This window comes from Myotis yumanensis, unplaced genomic scaffold (genome assembly GCF_028538775.1).
Source record: "Myotis yumanensis isolate MYYU_CA2020_CCGP unplaced genomic scaffold, mMyoYum1.0.hap1 SCAF_5, whole genome shotgun sequence".
Lineage (NCBI taxonomy): Eukaryota > Metazoa > Chordata > Mammalia > Chiroptera > Vespertilionidae > Myotis > Myotis yumanensis.
In genome coordinates, this window is record NW_027223756.1 from 63,018,794 (window position 1) to 63,040,017 (window position 21,224).

The window sequence follows — 21,224 nt, forward strand, 5'->3', positions numbered from 1 at the left end:
AAAGCAAGTTCCTCATGGCTCTAGGAAGCATGCCAGTGACAACTAAGCTTCAAGCTTCCTCAATCACATGCAGGAGAGTGAGAGAGAACATTGCTTCTAGTTTGGGCATTTCTTCAGCAAACTAAAATGCCATAAAAAAGAAAAATCCCAAACTGAATTTCTAATATGGCCACACAGAGCTGATATCTAAAAAGAAACTTAAGATGAAAACATTTATCTACATTTTTATTAGCAGATTTATTTTTGCTTTAAGAAGTTTATAGATATAGTGAGAAATTAATAGGTAAAATAGAATTTTAACTGGTAAATTCAATTTGTGAATTGTTTTGGTGAGGTTTATACTTTCAGACAGCTGTTGACACATAAAAAGTATGCGTTATGATCTTGGCACTATGATCTCTCTCTCTCTCTCTCTCTCTATATATATGTGTGTGTGTGTGTGTGTGTGTATAGATATAAAAGTCTAATATGCAAAGTGACCCCTCGGGAGTTTGGGAGACTGGGAGTTCACTCACTCACTATGACGTGCACTGACCACCAGGGGGCAGTGCGGAACGAAGGAAGGCCGCGATTGGCCTTGATCACCAGCCAGGCCTAGGTACCCTACCCGTGCACAGGGCCTCTAGTATAAAATAAAAACCCAAACAAGATTTTGCTTATAAAAGGCCAATGGCAGTTTATGTCACAGTATTCTTTTCTCTTGGGCACATGACATCACAATTTATATTAATCGAATTAATTTTCACATTTGGTCTCAATATTTTCTCTAGTCTTTAATTAAATGTTTTTAAATAATGAATATTAACATAGTATCAGCACTGACACGTTAGCTACCAAGTATTTTCCTTATGTCAGCAATTATTTTTTTACTAGCAAGTCTTTCTACTGAGTCATACTAAGATTAATTTTCACGACTTCTAAAATTAATTCCTTATCTTGTACATATTAAATAAAAACACTGCATAACTGTGCCAGATCATCTTTATTAATCTATTTATACAATTTATTTTTAGAATGGGAGTTTTACTCCCATATATACTGATGAACAGATTATCAATTATTAATGGAAAATGTTAAGATACCATCTGTATAGAACACTCTTTTTAAGAGAACATATTTCTAGAACACTTAGTTTTTGTGTAGTTCAAATAACTTTAAGGGAGATTTATTTTTAATTTCCTGGGGCAGGATAACACTAAAAACACTGAAAGTAATAGTTCTACTTTAAAATCTTACTTATAAATCTAAAAGCTGACCTATTTATTTAGGCATAAAAGTCTTACCACAACTACAGATAATATGTTCTTTATTAAGCATAAAATAAACTTTTTAAAAATGCTATTTTATACCTGGCAGTCATCCACCTTTGTTCTCATTACTCCTTTCATGTATTCTTTATCCATGGTGGGAGAGACACCAAAACTATTTCCCATACATAATATTTCTGCTTTGCCATCTGGGTAAGTCACTTCTACAGAACCATTGAGAATCACTGACCAGGAATCCAGCTAATTAAAAAAACAAAGACAAAACAGAAAGTAGTATCATGATCATGCAGTTGTAAAAGACAGAATAGTCTCTACACATGATTTAGCAGACTTTTCATTCTAAAGATGGAACAAATAAGTAAAGTTAACTGTTTACCAAATTCACAGAACAAGGAACAAAGCATAGCCATGTATATAGTACATATCTTTATGTCTAGCACAGGGTGTATGTCATTCTGATCTCTCAGTATGACTTTGCATATTATTTTCTAAAAAGACATAAGGGGCCCTAGCTGGTTTGGCTTACGGATAGAGCGCAGGTCTGCGGGCTGAAAGGTCCCAGGTTCGATTCTGGTCAAGAGCACATACCCGGGTTGCGGGCTCGATCCCCAGTAGGGGGCGTGCAGGAGGCAGCCGATTAATGATTCTCACTCATCATTGATGTTTCTATCTCTCTCTCCCATCCTCTCTGAAATCAATAAAAATACATTAAAAAAAAAGACATAAAGGGAAAGTTTCTTCTGTTCCCCAAAACACATGTAGTAAATAAGAAAAAGTGATCACCACTGCCTGAATAAGAAAATTAGTTTCTTCTGACAAAAGGCATATTATAAACATTTAAGTTGTAACATCTGTAAAGTTAACACATAACAATATCTTTACCAATATCATTTGAAATATTGTAAATAACCAAAAACAAAACAATGGATTTGGAATACTTTCACATAATAATGAGCGTATCATAACTCTTGACTTATTCAAACTTGTTTATTGTTTTTTTAAGGGGGAAAAAGTAAGAACTGGCTTTTTGTTCATTTGCTGTATTGACAGAACCTCAAACAGAAACTTTTTAAGTGGGAGAAATATTTACTAACCTCTTCACCATCATTTAACACTATGGTCCCAGCTCTTTCCACCACTGCAAATACCATCACAGCACAGAGTTCTCGTCTCACTGACATTGTCATATTGGCAAACGCAGGCAACTGGTGCATAAATTCCAAGAGTTGTTCTGAAAAGAAAAGATACTCAGTGTAAAAGTTACATTGTTTTTTAAAACAAGCAATCAAAAAGAATGCTCTAGGGTTCTTTATTTTTAAATGCCCTAAGATTCAACCCATTGAAAAATGTAATTAAGTATCTTTAGTACAAGTTGGCTTTCTTGCAGGTCTACAAAGATTTCTGTTGTTCTGGGAATAGAGACATTTCCTTGTTGTGTCAGGAGCAACAGTATACACTGTAATTCAAATTCTAATGGGAATGAATAAATCAATAAACTTCAAATGAGAAATTTCTACTGAAAAACGAGCTGTGATTTTATTAAGGCTTATTAAGGGGTGAAATGATGAGCTGAAATGAAATAGAGCTCTGAGAGTTCTCCAAAAGCCATTGAAGTCCATTTCAGTGGCCAAAACAGTGAGCAGAAATAGCTACCTTCAATCTACAGATATTCCAGGATTTAGAAACCAAGGGGTGTTTTCAATGGATCAGACAATCTATGAAAACTGGTCAATCAAAACTTTATATTGTAACATGTAAGTGACAATATATTATTCCTTATCCCACAGATGGAAAAAAAGAAAGACATGTTTGATCACTCAACTGGCGATGCTGTGGAAGAGCACTTCTGCTTTGGTGTAAGTCTAGCTGTTGATGAGATGCATGACTTCACAGTCTTTTCAGTCTTGTGGTCTCGATTTTTAATTTTCTGTATTACTAGGTAGATTTACTAACTACCTACTATATTCTTTCCTTACTCTTCAATATGGCTCTATGAGGTACATGACTGTTGCTGTTTTTGTTTTTTAAATTATGTTTTATTGATTTCAGAGAGAGGAAGGAAGAGGGAGAGAGAGAGAGAGAGAGAGAGAGAGAGAGAGAGAGAGAGAGAGAGATGGAAACATCAATGATGAGAGAGAATCCTTGATCGGCTGCCTCCTGCATGCCCCACACTGGGGACCGAGCCTGCAACCAGGGCACGTGCCCTGACCGGGAATCGAACCATGATCTCCTGGTTCATAGGACCATGCTCAACCACTGAGCCATACCAGCCAGGCTTATGTTTTTTAAAAATCTCACAGGGAGGAAACAGACTCAAAGCCATATAATTAGGTGATAGCAGTAATATGTTTCAGGACCATCTGCCTCAAGAGTTCACGCTGGACATCACAGGCAGTGAAGAAGAGCAGAAGGTGTGTGTCGGACATCATTTGAATACTTACTAGTTATATTATTTTGGGAAAATTTATGTAATTGCATTAAGGCATATTTTTCTCATTTGTTAAAAAATAATATACATATCTTTATTGGATACTTGTGAGGATCAAATGCAATAAAGGTTAAGTCCTTAACATAGAGTAAATATTTAATAAATAAAAATTGCTACTAATGTCTTTAATATATTCTTACCTTTCACATTTTTAGCTAAGTAAAAATTCCACGATATTTTTCTTGTTTCCCACATAATGAAATTCTCCCCTTGAGTATTCCTTCTATCTATTAAGATTTATGACAAATTTTATGTTGTTGTATATAGTTTGTTAATTGCAAAAACAATGTAGAATAGAACGATATATTCTATATATGAATGTATATTACACATACATATACATATATATGTATATTGCATTTCTATAAGGTCAGACTGGGTGATTTTCTCTGGTTCTGCTGGGTAATGTCTGCTCTGATTAGACCCTACGTCATCCCTCCTGTGTACGACTTTTCATTACATAGGGTGGCTTTGGTAATCAGGCGCATAATAATCACAGGTGGTAGCCAGGGACTCTGTCCAACAGGACAGTGTTCTTCAACTTGACCCAGACTGATGTGTCAAGAATTTAATTTACTGTTGCAACCGGCTTTTTTCTTTTAAATGAAGAAGAAAGAGCATTAAAGCACATCACTTACAGAAACAATGAGTAGGTGTGTTTGTGTTATTTATTCCTGGGGACAGGAATAAAGCAATTTTGAAACCACTGCAAGAGATGACCCATATTTATTACATATGGGAGGTAGGAATCATTGTTTTACAAATGCACTGACCTTTTGGTTTAACACATAAAGGCAAATGAACACGTCATGGTCCTCTGACTAACACATTACAGCTCTGCCATTTCAGCCTCTGTTTCTTCAGCTCCCACCCACAACTCCTCAAAGTAAGGTATGAAAGTATAGACCTATACTATAGACCTATAGACCACTCATTTTTTAATATATATTTTTATTGATTTCAGAGAGGAAGGGAGAGGGAGAGAGAGACAGAAACATCAATGATGAGAGAGAATCATTGATCGGCTGCCTCCTGCATGCCCCCTACTGGAATCAAGCCTGCAATCCGGGCACGTGTCCTTGACCAGAATCGAACCCGGGACCCTTCAGTCCTCAGGCTGGCACTCTGTCCAGTGAGCCAAACCGGCTAGGGCCCATTTTACTCTTTCCTTTCCCCTAATAAAAGCCAAAGATTCATGGTCTTAAGAAAAATATGAGACCGGAAGTTGCCAGAAATATTTTCAATTTAATATAATGTTTAGACAATAATAAAAGTCAAATTATTAACACAAGTATGATGGAACAATTTGAAGTATATGAATATGAAGTATAAAATATAATCACTAATACTTGATATTATGATTTAAGTGCCTTGCATAGACATTTTTCTTGCTTTTTGGCAGATTCCTACTCCATTAGTAGATCATAAAATCAATTTGTGATATATGAGTAGTGACTAACATTAAAAAATACAACATGAAAAAAAATACAACATGATGGAAAATATGTGTGCTTCACATATACTAAGGATAAATAATAAAGGAGGAAGAAAATATCTGATAATAGAAAATGTCCGTAATTCTTCAGGCTCAGTTGAAAAACAAAAAATAAATAAATGGTTAACCAGATGGCATCTAAGGGTTTTTAAGACTCTCAAAGGTTCATTAATGGCATTACTGGTTTTGTGGTAACTTCTATCTTACTACTTACTATATTGGAGGTTTAGAGCAATTAAAAAAATTAAGAATTTTTATCGCCAATATTAAACAATAGGTATAAAATGAAAGCATTTGGCTATAAGTGCTCAATATAAACTCTGATAATGCTACAGGGATCTTAACAGAGTTAAAGGTTTAGAGCAGCCAAGAATTCAGAGCTTGGAATGGGGTAGAGTCAGACAGTTCCTAGGACATAGGAAGAGAAAAAGCCATGGATGGGAGAAGCAGATTTTTTTTCTTCTATATTGATTGGAATAATCTATTACAATAATATGTTTTGTTTGGAAGGGAATATTGCTGTTTATGAAAAATATTAGCCATTTAAAAAAAACTTTTTTTTCCTAGTAAATGTGACAGTGGAAAACCAAATAACTTACAAGATCAGAAACTGAAGCCAATTCAGAAAATTAGCTTACCTTATTTGCTTTGGCTTAATTTTATGTAAGAAACAATATTAATATATTTTTAAAAAAATCTATGGAGTTTTTGGTACATGAAGGGGGAAAAAGAAATTCTTTGAAATCACTGATGTTTCTATCTCTCTCTCCTCCCTTCCTCTCTCTCTACCTTAATGTGTCAAGCCCTCAAAACAAAAAATTAAATTAACAACCATCCAATCATTGGCTACCTACAAAAATTATGAGTTGGGAGACCAAAAATGAATAAAGTCCCTTCCTTCAAAATAATGAAACAAAGGTACAACTAAGAATCTAGGGAAACCTGCCAGAACCGGTTTGGCTCAGTGGATAGAGCGTCGGTCTGCGGACTGAAAGGTCCCAGGTTCGATTCCGGTCAAGGGCATGTACCTGGGTTGCGGGCACATCCCCAGTAGGAGGTGTGCAGGAGGCAGCTGATCGATGTTTCTCTCTCATCGATGTTTCTAACTCTCTATCTCTCTCCCTTCCTCTCTGTAAAAAATTAATAAAATATATTTAAAAAAAAAAAAAAAGAATCTAGGGAAACCCAAAGAGAAAATTGTAATTCTTGCAGTTTTAAAAATATGAAAAAATATTAGCTATTTCATTTGATTCAATACTCCCCCACCTCCAACATACACCATCCCTTCTTTTCTTGTGTGGATGGGAAGAGAGGCATTTAGAGAAAATATCAATTATCCAGATGTTTGTAGTTCATATGAAAGATGTCTGTTTTAACTAAATACTGGAAGATGAGCTAGATTTAACAAACAGTAACAGCAAAAGATAAGGCTAAGAATTCTCATGTGTGGTTTTATTTTGAGGAGATAGAAGATCTAAGATCTCCTGTGGACCAAACAACATTCATTAGGCCTTATCTTAAATGATAATGGTTATTATTTTAAATTAAAGTATATTTGATAAGAGCAAACATCAAAATCATTGCTGCTTGCAAGAGAATTGGTATTCAAGGACATGTTATTCACTATAGATATTATATCAACAAGCACATTTTAAAAAAAGACAGCCTCGCATTATTTTGTAGGAATCAGCATAGTTCTTGCTTTCCAGAAATTAGGAGAAAAACTTCAGATATAAAGTGAAAGCCTTACATTTTTAAGAATGACATGCTACATATATTTTAACACTAGTCATCATTTTCTTCCATAACTATACTAAAATGAACATATTCAAAAGAGAAGATACATTAGCTCACAAAAGGGTAACTTCCACATCAGTCTGTTCATAAGCAGCGTTCAATCTAATTCAAAACATGCTATGAGCAAGGATTCTGGAAGTCAAGTTGAACACACTTCAGTTTTATTCTCTCTTTAAAACTACGATGAACAGATTTTTAAAAAGAAGTTGGCAAAGACAAAGAGGAGAGTGAAACATAATTTTGGACACTGGAAATCAGATGCACATGCGGTATCAACGAAAGCAAAGCCCTATGTTTTCAAGGGGTAAAACAGACCCACTCCAATTTATGCTGCAGGAACCTCAAAAGACTTAGAAACTACCAGCACCTTTGGAACGAGAAGTGGTGAATATAGAGAAGGAAATGGGCTAAAGTGAGGTGTGTATTTGAGAAGCAGTCAAATCCCATACTCCAGCAAAGATATAGGCAATAATTATCCAGAACAGGTTGAGGCCAAAGGCACACCTAGCTCCTTTCTCACTTCCTTCAGTTCTGAGCCCTTTAAGCAGAATTACTGGCTCTACCTCCCTAAAACAGGCTCTTATTCACTATACTCCCCACCTCCATTACCCCCGAATCCCACTTTATTCTCAGACTGCAATGGAGCAAGGACCTCATCTGCCTTCCTACCCACTGATGCCAGCACCTAGAATAATGCACAGCACATACACAGAATGTGCTCAGTCTAATCAAATGGTTATCACCCTATGATATTCATCTATAAGTAGCTACCAATTCCTATAAATGGCTTTATTATATTTTAATATCTAATTCCAGGTTTTACTTTTTCATCCTTAATTTCCTAGCCTATGCATATAGTTTAAATGATAAAAACTGTTTTTCAGACATAATGTTTGTCTCCCTCAAACACACATGCAACAAGCCACTCATAGTTATGCCTATACTATGCAATCTCAATAGATTCAGTTCCTTGACTTTCTCTTCAAATACGTACTGGCGCAAAATGAGTTGGGGGAGCGATAGAACAGATAATTCGGGCTCAGGTAAGTATGGTTACAGATTCTAGTCTAGACCTTTGGTGGACAGAAGACTCTAAGAGAAGTTGCTCTCACTCCCAGTATGCTGAGGAGAAGCCCGAGTGCAGAAGGTGCACTCAACACACTAAACCAGTGATGGCGAACCAATGACACGCGTGTCAGAGGTGACACGCGAACTCATTTTTTTTGGTTGATTCTTCTTTGTTAAATGGCATTAAAATATATAAAATAAATATCAAAAATATAAGTCTTTGTTTTACTATGGTTGCAAATATCAAAAAATTTATATATGTGACACGGCACCAGAGTTAAGTTAGGGTTTTTCAAAATGCTGACATGCCGAGCTCAAAAGGTTCGCCATCACTGCATTAAACCATTATCACACAATCCACTGTGGCCTGATGGGAGAGGTGGGGAAAGGGTAGCTCAAGGAAAGGGAGAGTGGATATAAACTACTTAGCTTTTTAACCTTAGGGTGTGTTTAAAAAAAGACAACTCCCACAGCTCCTATGCTGCAACTTGACATTCTGTTGTCTTCTTCTGCTCGGTCATATGGAATCAGAGCAGAAGCAAAGTCATCGACAGGACAGTTTCCCCAAGTGCCACTTGACTAATGTTTACCTACAGAAATCATGAGCTTAATAGGAACAGCGCTCACAAGAAAATTAATAGAAGTAATGTTATTTGCAAGACTTTTAATTTTTTTTTTGCCATAAAGTAAGCTAAGAAAAGGCTTATGTGGAAAGTGTGTTTTATTTGAAAGTTTTATTTGTAGATTCTTAAAGAAATTGGCTGAGCAAAATGGACTACAAAAATATGTTTTCAAGAAATGCGACTGTTTAATTTTACTTCTCAAGACTTTAAATTGCTCTTAGATTCACTTTCTCCTCCAAACATACCAATGTCATCGTCTGTCCGGTCAATGGGGTCCTTCTCCAGGCAGTCTCGCACGATGTCCCTGCTCATCAGAGGATCCGAGGCCCGCTCAATGTCTTCTTCATCGTCGTCGTCCTCAGAATCCACTGCTGTTTCTGGCAACCCACTCAGGTCCATATCACCAGCCTCACTTTCTGTGGCCTTAACACAGAGCAAAAAAACAACTTTCTAACTGTTTTAAGTACATCTTTTGTACCCAAAAGAAACAAGAACAAATCTAGTATAAAATATTAAATGTTTATTATATCAATTTTTCTGTAATAAAGTTACATGTATCAACATCAATAAGTAGTTATGTACCCAGCATTACATAAAATAATTATTTCAACAAAATGAGTGATTTTATTCCCTATTAAATTTTTTGTTGGGATTAATAATTTTATCTCTATATTTTTTATTTCTTATCCAAGCTATCATATGACATTTAAAACATAGTAAAATAAAGAAGAAAAAAACAGTTTATGTTTTCACTCCATTTTTTAAAAAGAGAATAACTTAATAAGCTCATGTTCATATTTTCTAAAGTTTAACAAAAATAATTTTAATCACATTTTCACTTTGTTAGGTACCTTTCCTAAACTAAAATATGTATATACATTATAAGAAAAACCTAGGGTGAAAATAATTGAAGACAGAATACCTAATGAATATAGGATAATTGAAAATGTCTGTAGGACAGCTCTGCAAGCAAGGCCTGAATAAATATCACTTAAAAAACACCATCATGAGCAGAGGTGCGCCACTTGGGAGAACAATAAGGCCTGTGGCCAAGGCAGAGAGAATCAATTGTGGCACGCTCAGAAAATACATCGCCTAATTTAAATCCAGAATCCACAGAATTGTTTCTAAATTCTAGAATGAAAATGAAGTAGAGCTTGTTGTGATATAGTATGCCAAGGCTGTGAGCAGAGAATCTAAGCCAACATTGTTGCTATTGGCACCTTCTGTCTGACATCTAGAAATGTGACAATTTGCTAATGCTTGTTCTGACTACATTTTCACCTGTTTCATCTTTACACTGAAGATGATTACTAATCACCTTATACTTTCAAATTTACAATCAGTCCTCTATATACACATTCTTTAATATTAGCTCAGGGTGAGGAAGGGACACTCATGAAGACAGAAATAAAAACAGAAAACTCTTTTAAATGCCATAGTTATATAACAAGGTTTTTCTTTAATTTGTAAACATCTAACATATGATAAGAGATGAAAAATAAATGAATACAATCTCAGAGAAATCTTATTATTTAAATGAATTCTATTTGTCTTAAATAGAATAAAAAAGACTTTCAAATGTGAATTGGATCAATCCCTCCAAAACTGAACCCTCACCCATTCGTGTTAATGATCATTACTTGTTTTCTGTTATGTGTATTCTATTCTTTAAGAAACTATGCTTAAACTAACATTCACTAAACCTGAAGATGATTTTTATTTTATTTAAATAAATATCTTTTATTTTAAAATACTATAGAATTCCTTTTAATAATATATTTGAAGTTAAATCAATAACTTTTCAGGAATCTACTAATTTTATAATATCACTTTCTCATGAGCAATGAGATGTTTGGAGACAGAGGGAAGTTAAACTTTAATGAACACTAACTGGTCTACAGAAGGGTACTCAACTTAAGAGGAATGCCTGGAACTTAGTAGTTACTGAATTTTATTTTTTGCTGAATCAATACACAAACTCAGAGTTTAATAGTTCAATCAATTCTACCATCCACTATGTGACTTTAGCAAAGTCCCTTAGCTTCTATGAAAGCAATTTTATTATCAGCAAACTGGAGTAATATCTTGCCATTCATAGGATTGTTGGATCAAATAGGGAAAAGAAGGCCAATAACAGGCTACATAAAAAGTTCCTTCTTCATGGGGACACATTTTTCTTATCAGTCGTTGCATACTTTTACCTCTCCCCATCCCTGCTATGAGCCTCGCACACAATTTATATTAGCAGAATCTGTCAAAAAAAAACCCAAAAACCAAAAACAACCCCTCCCCCACAAAACTATGGTAGAACCCCAACCCCTTACATACTGTGAAAAAAATTTTCTCAGGCTAACTGCATCCATTATATTCTGGCTCAATGGCTCATAAAATAATGATAAAAACAGTGATACTATATTGCATGACTACCACATATCTAGAATATTTGATGTTTTTAATACAAAATAATCTTCGTAGTTATTCAGCAAATTAGATTGCCCCTATTATTTTTAATCCTCACCTGAAGATACTTCTTTTAAAAATTGATTTTACAGAGAGAGAAAGGCAGAGGGAGGGAGAGAGAGAGATTGGTTGCCTCAGGGGATCAAAACCACAATCTGGGCATGTGCCCTGACTGGGAATTGACCCTGAGACCCTTCAGTGCATGGGTCGATTCTCCAACCAACTGAGCCACACTGGCTAGGGCAGATTGCTCCTATTTTTTAGATGAAAAAAACACTAAGGAAAATTAAATATACTGTTCAATATAAATTAAAACAAAATAAAATCCAGCAACTGTGTCAGAACTCAAAATCTGGTCTAATCAATACAAACTACTAAATAAATATTTTGCACTATAATACTTTGCCCAGTTTTCTCAAAAGAATGTGTCTTCATAAAGAAAATAAGTTAAAACATAATAAAGCAATAAAACATGTTCTGCTTTGTTATGTCATAAAAGATAAAATGTTTAAAAATAAATATTTACATATAAATATGAAACACTTGCTAATTTCTAGTTTCTCCTAACTATAATATTACTAAGATTAATGCTTGTCGTTAAGGTCTTTTATTCTAAATAATGACATGCACACAGACACCTTGTATTTTAAAAGGTATCTGATTATATTTATCTCAGGAGAAAGAAGAAAGGCTTATATATTTTAGTTAGGCAAATAACTTCTGTCCTAAGTTAATTTATCTTTCAAATATATAACCTAATATAGATTTAAATGCACATTATAGCTATAGTCATAATCTCAAAAAAATCTATATTATCAGATCAATACTGAAAGCTCTATGATTTATTTAAAATCAAAAGGGACTACATATATTGTTATTAAAAATACAGTTCTTAAAACCAATTTACTTTGCATTTTTTAAAGTTGCTTTAGATATTTTTATTTATTTTTTAAAATATATTTTTATTGATTTCAGAGAGGAAGGGAGAGCGATAGAGAGATAGAAACATGAATGAAGAGAATCATTGATTGGCTACCTCCTACACACGCCCTACTGGGGATCAAGCCCGCAACCCAGGCATGTGCCCTTGGCCAGAATCGAACCTGAGACCCTTTGGTCCAAAGGCCAACACTCTATCCACTGAGCCAAACTGACTAGGGCTACTTTGCATTTTTAAAGGTTATCAAGAAAAAGAACAAAGTGAGGAAATATTACATGCCATAAAGCTCTAGTGAAGTGTTAATTTACCTAAAATAAAAATAACTAGTGCCTGGCTGGAGTGGCTCAGTTGGTTGAGCATCATCCCATTCACTGAATGGTTGTTGGTTTGATCCCCAGTAGGGGAGCTTCCAGAAAGGCAACTGATCGATGTTTCTCTCTCACAGCAATGTTCTTCTCTCTCCTAGCATGTACTCTGGTGAGAATTAAAGAAAAATAAAAACGACTATACATGTTTTACATTAAGTACTTAAAAATCATTTATGAAAAAACGTTTTGCTAACTAAATATCCGACACATGGATACCCATGTTTAAGAGGGTTGCTTAATAGAATTCTTGATTTAAATAAATTTTGTGCAGAATTTCAAACATACATATTTAACTCAAACAGTACCTAAATTTAGGCTAGAAAGTTATAGTGAATGCTAGTGCTGATACTAATTTGACTGAGACCAAAGTAAGTAGGAACTGCAGACAAAACCAATACGTACGAAGTATAAAAATACATTTCAAAATAAATGCTTGCATTAAATCTAGTTTGTGCATCATCATTTATACTGTTCCTAATTTTATACTACCAACATTTTTATTTCAATATAGGGTTTAAAAATATGTGTATACCTAAAAGAAAAGAATAATTCTTTAAAGCTCTTAATGTAAATTGTTAGGTTTCTTTCCATAAATTAACAATCCTAATAGGTATAAAGAATGTCTATCTGTAAATATTTATTATAAGAAAGTCTGCTAATTTGATAGAAAAAATAGTTTCATATTTAAATCCTCATATACTCAACTACTAATGTTTTAAGGTATAGATACTGAATCTTCTCTTCTGCAAATTACCTACTCTTGCCCTCTGAATACTGTTATATTATGAGCTGAGTATTTTTCTTACTAATTTGCATAAGAGAGTTATAGTCTGACTTTACATGTCTCCGTTGATCTTATAATTATTAATTTTTTGACCATTCATTATACCATTAAGAATTTGATAATTCTTGGAATTTAATCTTAATTATGGTAAAAAGTGAGATTATAAAATGATCCCTCCACCCCAAAGACCATTTATTGAAAAATTCATCACTTTCTTCATTAATTTGTGAGGTTTCCTCTATTACAACAATCCTACACACCAGTTCCGTTTTGCTTGAACTCTCTGTTCTATGGACCTATTTCTGTACAACTATTTCCAGTCCACCTAAGTCATCGCTCCGCTAATCACACCATTTAGCCAGGACCTTATCAAGGCTGGAAAATGTATTGTCTCTTATCACCGACTTAGCCATTTCTGCTTTCTATGACCAACAGCCTCCTGTTTGTTCTGTTTCCATCCATCTTCCATCTGCTTCCACCCGCTTCCAAGGTAACCCCTTTTAAAAAAAACTGATGCCTGATCTTCAAGACTCTTACTTTCTATCTCTAGCGCTCACACCTTCAGCTAATATTTCCTAGTTTAATATTTCAACCACATTCATTAAACGCATTTGTACTGCATGGCCATGATTTTCTGGAAGTATACTAGGCTCTAAGAGAGACAAAAACAGAGAAGTCCCGACTTCTTGAGCCAGCATTCTTATAGGAAGACAGAAAGTAATAATACTTTCAATTAAAAATCTAAATAAAAGAACTAGCCAGGAAGGAACCAAAATATAGGACCTACTTTTTAGAGGGGAATTAAATTAAAAAAAACCCCACTGAGCCCTAACTGGTTTGGCTCAGTGGATAGAGCGTCAGCCTGAGGACTGAAGGGTCCCAGATTCGATTCCGGTCAAGGGCATGTACCTTGGTTGCGGGCACATTCCCAGTGGGGAGTGTGTAGGAGGCAGCTAATTGATGTTTCTCTCATCAATATTTCTAACTCTCTATCCTTCTCCCCCTCCCTTCCTCTCTGTAAAAAAATCAATAAATTATATATTTTTAAAAAACCCACTAAGAAAATAGTACTTAAAAAAGAAGACTTAAAAAAAAAAAAGGATCACGTAAGGAGAAATCATTCCAGGCAGAAGGCAAAAACAAAGCTCTGCAGCTAGAAAGAGCCTGGCATGTTGCTCCATCCGTCTTTATATTACACTCATATAACGAAACTTCAGTCACAAGTGAAGCCAAATCTTTGCTTTCTTTGTGTAGAGAAAATTACTTAAAAGGGCAGAGGAAATTCGTTCTGTATTTTAGGGCACCAACTCAATTGAGCTGCACTGCCCTAGTCAATTTGCTTTCCTACTCTCTGAAACTGCTGTTTCAAAACTTCTCTCTCCTTAAATCTCTCCATCAGTCAAACCTCTCACTCTCAACAAATGAACTCAATTCTTCAAGAGAATAATAGAAGCCATTAGATAGAAACTCTTTCCAAACTTCCCACTCCAAACCCACCATGGTATGTCCCTTTTAAAACAAAAGAGGGTTTCTTTTCTTACAGCTAGTTATCCCACTGTGCTCTTGAATTCCTCTCCTCCCAACCTCTCAGAAAAATTATTCTACACTTATACCAAAAGGGCCTTTTTTGGTATATTTTAGTCACTTTTCCTAAATTTGCATTTTCTAACTCAATGAATTATTAGCAATTAAAATTATTTTGCTTTTAAAACATTTTTTTAAATTCCAAAGTTCCAGTTTCTTTTCTATTCATCGGTATCATAAAAATTTATTTTGAACATGTAACTACATCTATAGGTAAGAAAAACAATGATCTAATCTTAATAATCTCTTCCTTTTTTGTCATACCCAAGACTTCAATAAGAAAAACTTACCATAAAAGCATAATTATGCAGATATCCCTTACAATTTTAGTTTAAAAAGTCACAAACCTAATACATCTATACTCAAATTAATATTTAAAGTCAAGAGGAACATTTCCATTGTAACAATTCTATTAAAAGTTCTGATAACTGGTAATATTAGAGGCAAATACAATTAGATAGTAGTTCACTTCTTAAAACAAACTACAACATACTATATGTCTGTGTGAAGCATAAACATTAACACTTTATGTCTGTGGATGCACACAATATATACACATACAGTTACTTTAAAGGTTCTATCAATGAATAACCATAAAGCTCCTTGGAATGAAAATGAAGCAAATGACAAGAAAAACACCTTCTTACCTGGTAGATATCAGAAAGACTGCTGCTTCCAGAATCACTAGTGATACTACATCCTGAGTGGCTAGAAGAAACGTGGGTCACCTGTGGGTGGAGGCTATCAGTAAGGTGTAGTTTTGTGAAATCTGCAGGAAGCTATGGAAGGAGCAGAAAAAACCAGAATTACAATTTGAATCAAGAATTCCAAAAAGACATTTAAAAATGATATTATACTGTACATTATTTAGCCAAATATATTATTAAGAAAGATCCTTCATTTTTTAAAATTCAGAAATTACTGAAGATTGTCCTATTTACCAAAAATCACAAAAGAAAACTTGAAAGTTCATGGGCATTCAATGAATCTCAAATAATGCCAAGTTCAACATGTAAATAGGTGGGTGTGGTGATTAAGATGAAGTCAGGTAAGCATTTAATTCAATGAATTAAAATAAAAATGTCAAATTACACACCAAGAGCAAATCAGTCTACTACTACTACTACTACTACTACTACTACTACTTGTTAGCCATCACAAATGCAACTTTGTGACAAGAGACAGCTTAAATAAGAAAAAAGACTGAAGGTTTTTTATATCCCCCAATAATATTTGAAAATTTAAAAAATGAAGCATCTTAGAATTAATGAAGTATATTATTATACAAGTAACTGCTAGTCTCTATGGAGAAGTCAAAAAAGAATGCTCTCAAAGAACTTAGAATTGAAAAAGTTATGGACAACATTTACTTATCTATACAAACACACATAAATATCAACTTTCTACTTGTTCATGTTTAAACCATAAACAAATGTAACCTCTATTGAACAGATTCACTAAGCATCCCTCAAGTGCTTCCACCACTCTCCCATATAACTGAGAAAATGCATTGAAAACAAAAACGCTCATACATTTGCCTAATGAGCAAGTATTTATGGAGTCCTCTTCCTCTTACTATGTGCTAATCAGTGAATGAGACATTAAGAAAATACTGCCCTTAAATATCTTGTGCTCTTATAAGTTATTACCAATTACTTTGAATTAAAAAAAAGATGCTATCTATGATACCACACTTATAATACTACTGGCCAAGAATACACATGGCATTTCAAAATATATGCTAACTTTAACATAAGGCAATCCTAATAACATTCTCTTTCATGCCTGCATATAGCTGTTGAATAATAATAAATACATAAACTAATTGTCAAAATAAAATAACATTCCCTTCTTTTCCTTTGACTTCAACCCTTCTCCCCCTCAAAAAAATAAAATGCCATTCCATAGTTTAGAATTAACCACACAAGGGAGGGGATTCAGGTTTACAACAATGACCAATGGGTTTGAGACCTCCAAGTCCCAAACAAAGAGCCAAAATGTATTTACATCCCACAATCATTCAGACATGACCCAATAAGCAGATTAAGATAGTAACATTTAATATAATCTATACAGAGTATTTCTGAACTTCATGAGAGACAAGGTATGCAAAGGAAAGATTTAAATATGAATTTATTTGGGGACATATGACATGCCAAGTAAATGGATAAAAACACATACGTTGGAGAAGCTCAGAGAAGTAAGACGTTTATTGAAATGTGTGAAATCATTACAAACATAATGTGTATCACTAAGAGTGTTTTTTTTAAACAAATAATTAAAGGTGTTGTAAAATGTCAGATAAAGTTTAGGAGAATAACAATTTTCCTGTAAGAAACAGATAGGCATATACCTCTAAATTAAGAATGTATATGTTTTATTCACAATGTGGGATAGTGAAATATTTGCAGGATTTCTACAGGAATATTCAAAAATAGAAATGTGCAGAGATGCATTAATGATTATGATTTTACATGTAGCTCAGTGGTAAATATCAGATATTAAAACAATGTGTTCAAAGCTAGGATAAAAAGCCTTCATCGTTCTACCTACATTTGCATTTAATCCAGTCACTCACTGCAGAAAGCAACTGGGGAACATTACTCAACGGCTCAATGATTTTAAAAGGCATCAATCGATACATGCAATTACAGAACACCAAAATGCTTTCTACTGATTATCTTTTATAGACATGAGTCAGGTAGACATGTGTATGTAGTACAATTTTTAAAAATTAACTTAAATATATCAAATGAAGATGTAACTATCTAATGAATTTTCAGCCACTAAATAAGTATTTATTCAAGTCTCATAGGACTCTTCTGTTAGGTATCCATCAGCCAGTCATCTTTCCTAAGAATTCCCTCTGTGAAAGGCAATAGCAGTTACAAGAACTCTAAATCTAATAGAGGGACGTGGATCCAGCCTTTATATAGACCACAATCTACTTCTCTATGCCTATTTCCAACCACAAAGACCAGAATTACACAGCTAGGTTAAGCTAAGAACCGTAAAGACTGTTAAAAAGAAAAGAAGAAATATTTTCACTGTTAAGATTTCAATTCTAATATTATAAATACTTACTGAGTACCTATGTCAGACACTTCGTTAAGAACAGGGACTATCAAGGTGAATAAGGCATCCCCAATTCCAAATGTGATTTCTACTATCCAAAAAGTCATTGAAATAGGTTTTATGCACAAGAGAATAAAATAAATCCATATTTCAAACATGGATTTTATTTCCCCAATACCTCCTATGTTCTTTGAAATGATGCAACATTAAACTTGAGTAAACAGATGTTATGTTTACAAAAGCTTAAAATATTTCCAATACATTGGGATAACAGTATCATGATTAAATTTTGTTGACAGTACACATCAGCCAAGTTACTGAATGGGGGAAAGTTGGAAGTTGTTTCCATTAGAGAAAAGAGCCTGAAATGCACTGACTTGGCCCAGCCACAACACTAATAGAAAAGAGACAGCGCCCATGCCTAGGGGAAATGGGTCCAAGAGGCAAATGAGCTACATAGGGACTGGGAGTCAGGGACAAACGCTAGCACAGGCACCCATGCTTAAACCTGAGGGCAACAGGGTAACAGAACCTAGGGAGGCAGTAACTGACAGTCTGAGTAAAATATACCAAAAAGAGGGGGGGGGGGGGGGACACAACATGCCAACGACAATACGACTTACCTATACCCAACTTTTCTAGGCTTGACCCAGTGCCTATTTAAATTACTAGCAGTATGATATCAAATTTCAGATTAAAATGAGGGCTCTAGTCTGATAATGAATTATCAGACTCTAGATACCATTTATAAGAATAAATTTGTGAAATTTTTTTAAAACTGGTACTATATATAGCAATTACCTAAATCATATTAAATAATAATTAAATAATTAAAGGGAAAATTAAAACATTTAAAAAAATATATGTTTTTATTGACTTCAGAGAGGCAGGAAGAGAGAGACAGGAACATCGAAGATGAGAGAGAACCATCTATCAGCTGTTTCCTGCACGCCCCCTATTTGGGGATCAAGGTTTCCACGTGTGCTGACCAGGAATTGAACCGTGACCTCCTGTTCATAGGTGGATGGTCAACCACTGAGACACACTGGGTGGGCCATTTTATACATTTTTTATCTTAACATCAATATATTTCACAGCCAAGAGATCTTATATTTTTTATTTAAATATTTTCATTCTAAAATTTGATTAAATTTTTCCCTGGATAAAGCAACCTAGGTTTGAAAAATACAGTACTTGTGAATCACAACTATAATAAACTACTGTTAGACAAATGACTAAATCATAGTTTAACCATAAACACTACTAACTACATAACAAACAACAGTAATATTAAAATCAGATTCTTAAATGCATAAAGCTATCTAAAACTTAAAATTAATCATAGTTTTAGCCGAAACCGGTTTGGCTCAGTGGATAGAGCGTCGGCCTGCGGACTGAAAGGTCCCGGGTTCGATTCCGGTCGGGGGCGTGTGCCTTGGTTGCAGGCACATCCCCGGTGGGGAGTGTGCAGGAGGCAGCTGATCGATGTTTCTCTCTCATCGATGTTTCTAACTCTCTATCTCTCTCCCTGCCTCTCTGTAAAAAATCAATAAAATATATTTAAAAAAAAATTAATCATAGTTTTGTAAATCTGGGTACTAATTATACAATATCTTGTTTTGCTGTCTTTTGGGGGAGAAACAGGGATGCTACAACAATTAGATTTAAAGAAGTACCACACAAAAAATGTATGTCTCATATATGAACAGGCATTTGATAATCTTTGATTTATTAATTAATGATTGGCATTTATAAAGTTACTAGCTAATCAATAAACTCTATTTTTGAACAGAAGTACAATGAGTGTGAATGCCTTGATGTTTTCTGATACCACTAAGTAAATACTCTGTTGAATTGGTAAAATTCCTCAAGTGGTTATAATGTAGTAAAAATGAGCGAGGCTGCCCTTCATCCCCCAAAGATTTTATGGTCATGTTTTCAAGCTCAATGAGGAAGAGTCAGTATATTATTGGACATGTAATAGAAATGTAAGTTTCATGTTCTATAGTGCATCATTATCACAATGCTGAAAAATGCAATAGTTAGAAAACAAAACTAAAAAATACTGCCACCATCAGTTGAAATTTACGGTATTTAACTGAAAATTTTCTCAACTAACCTTAGAATCACTTTATTTCAAGAAACAGTTACAACAAAACACACAAGGTTTTGGAATCGATCCAAATCATCCCTGGCAGTTCACACTGATGAACACTACCTAAGGTAAATTAAATACCACACTTAGTGTCTAAAAACTATGAATTTACCCAAATGAACACTATTTTCCCCATATCATCACTGGAGTTTTGTGAGTGTTCTTTATGCTCATGTTTTCAAGCTCTGCAAGAAATTTCTTATTTTTCTTTGAGGTGTTAGTGAAAATACAGTCTCCTACATTTTCCATTCATTCACCATTTACTGAAAACCTGTGTTGTGAGGATTAAATGAATGACTGAGCCTAAGCACTTGGAGTAGGGCCTGGCACACAGGAATCACCACAGAAGTGTGTTAGCTATAAATGATCATTTGCTAGACTCTGTGTAAGACACTGCTCCTTTCCAGCTCTAGAATTCCTGTAGCTGGAATCTCAGACTAGATGCCAGTGGGTTATTGAGTTACTCCCAGAAAGGAGTTTAGACCAAAGTCACCCAGCCACCGACACTACTCTCTTTCCCATTTCAGAACTCGTTATATTTTAAAAGTAGTTCACATTTTCTTTCTCTCTGAGTGTACACACACAGACATACACACATACACACACACACACACATACATACACACACACTCTTTACTTTACTACTGATCTTTGTAGATACTACTAGTTCTGACACTGAGCTGTTCCTACATACAGCTTGAAAAGGCAGGACTATTATTTAGTGGCTCATTTAAAAAACCATTTTATATATAATACTAGAGGCCTGGTGAGCAGGCCTAAGCCGTAAGTCGGATATCCTTAGTGGTGATGTGGAGGCGGGGAAGGCTCCCGCCAGTGCTGCTGCCTCGCTCGCCAGCCATAAGCCCGGCTCAGGACTTCTGGCTGAGCGGTGCTCCCTCTGTGGGAGCGCACTGACCACAAGGGGGCAGCTCCAGCACTGAGCATCTGCCCCTGATGGTCAGTGAGCATCATAGCAACTGGTCAATTTGCATATTAGCCCTTTATTACATAGGATAGTCAACCTTTATTTCTTTAAATCATATTTCTTTACAAACACCAAAGTAAACATTTGGACTCCGGAATACAATTCATCAGAAATAATGTATGTTTCCCTTA

At 34.7% G+C, this 21,224-nt stretch overlaps 1 protein-coding gene across 10 annotated transcripts in view; it reads right to left on the reverse strand.

Moving 5' to 3' along the window:
• The window catches only part of RAPGEF2 (Rap guanine nucleotide exchange factor 2), a 243,388-nt gene that overhangs the window by 38,395 nt on the left and 183,769 nt on the right, over positions 1-21,224 (reverse strand). For all 10 annotated transcript variants that reach the window (XM_070415386.1, XM_070415385.1, XM_070415387.1 and 7 more), the window contains 4 exons: positions 15,526-15,657; positions 8,985-9,162; positions 2,363-2,499; positions 1,350-1,508 (listed from right to left, as the gene is read on the reverse strand). In XM_070415386.1, coding sequence (XP_070271487.1) covers positions 1,350-1,508; positions 2,363-2,499; positions 8,985-9,162; positions 15,526-15,657 — 606 coding nt within the window. The remainder of the gene's footprint in view (positions 1-1,349; positions 1,509-2,362; positions 2,500-8,984; positions 9,163-15,525; positions 15,658-21,224) is intronic.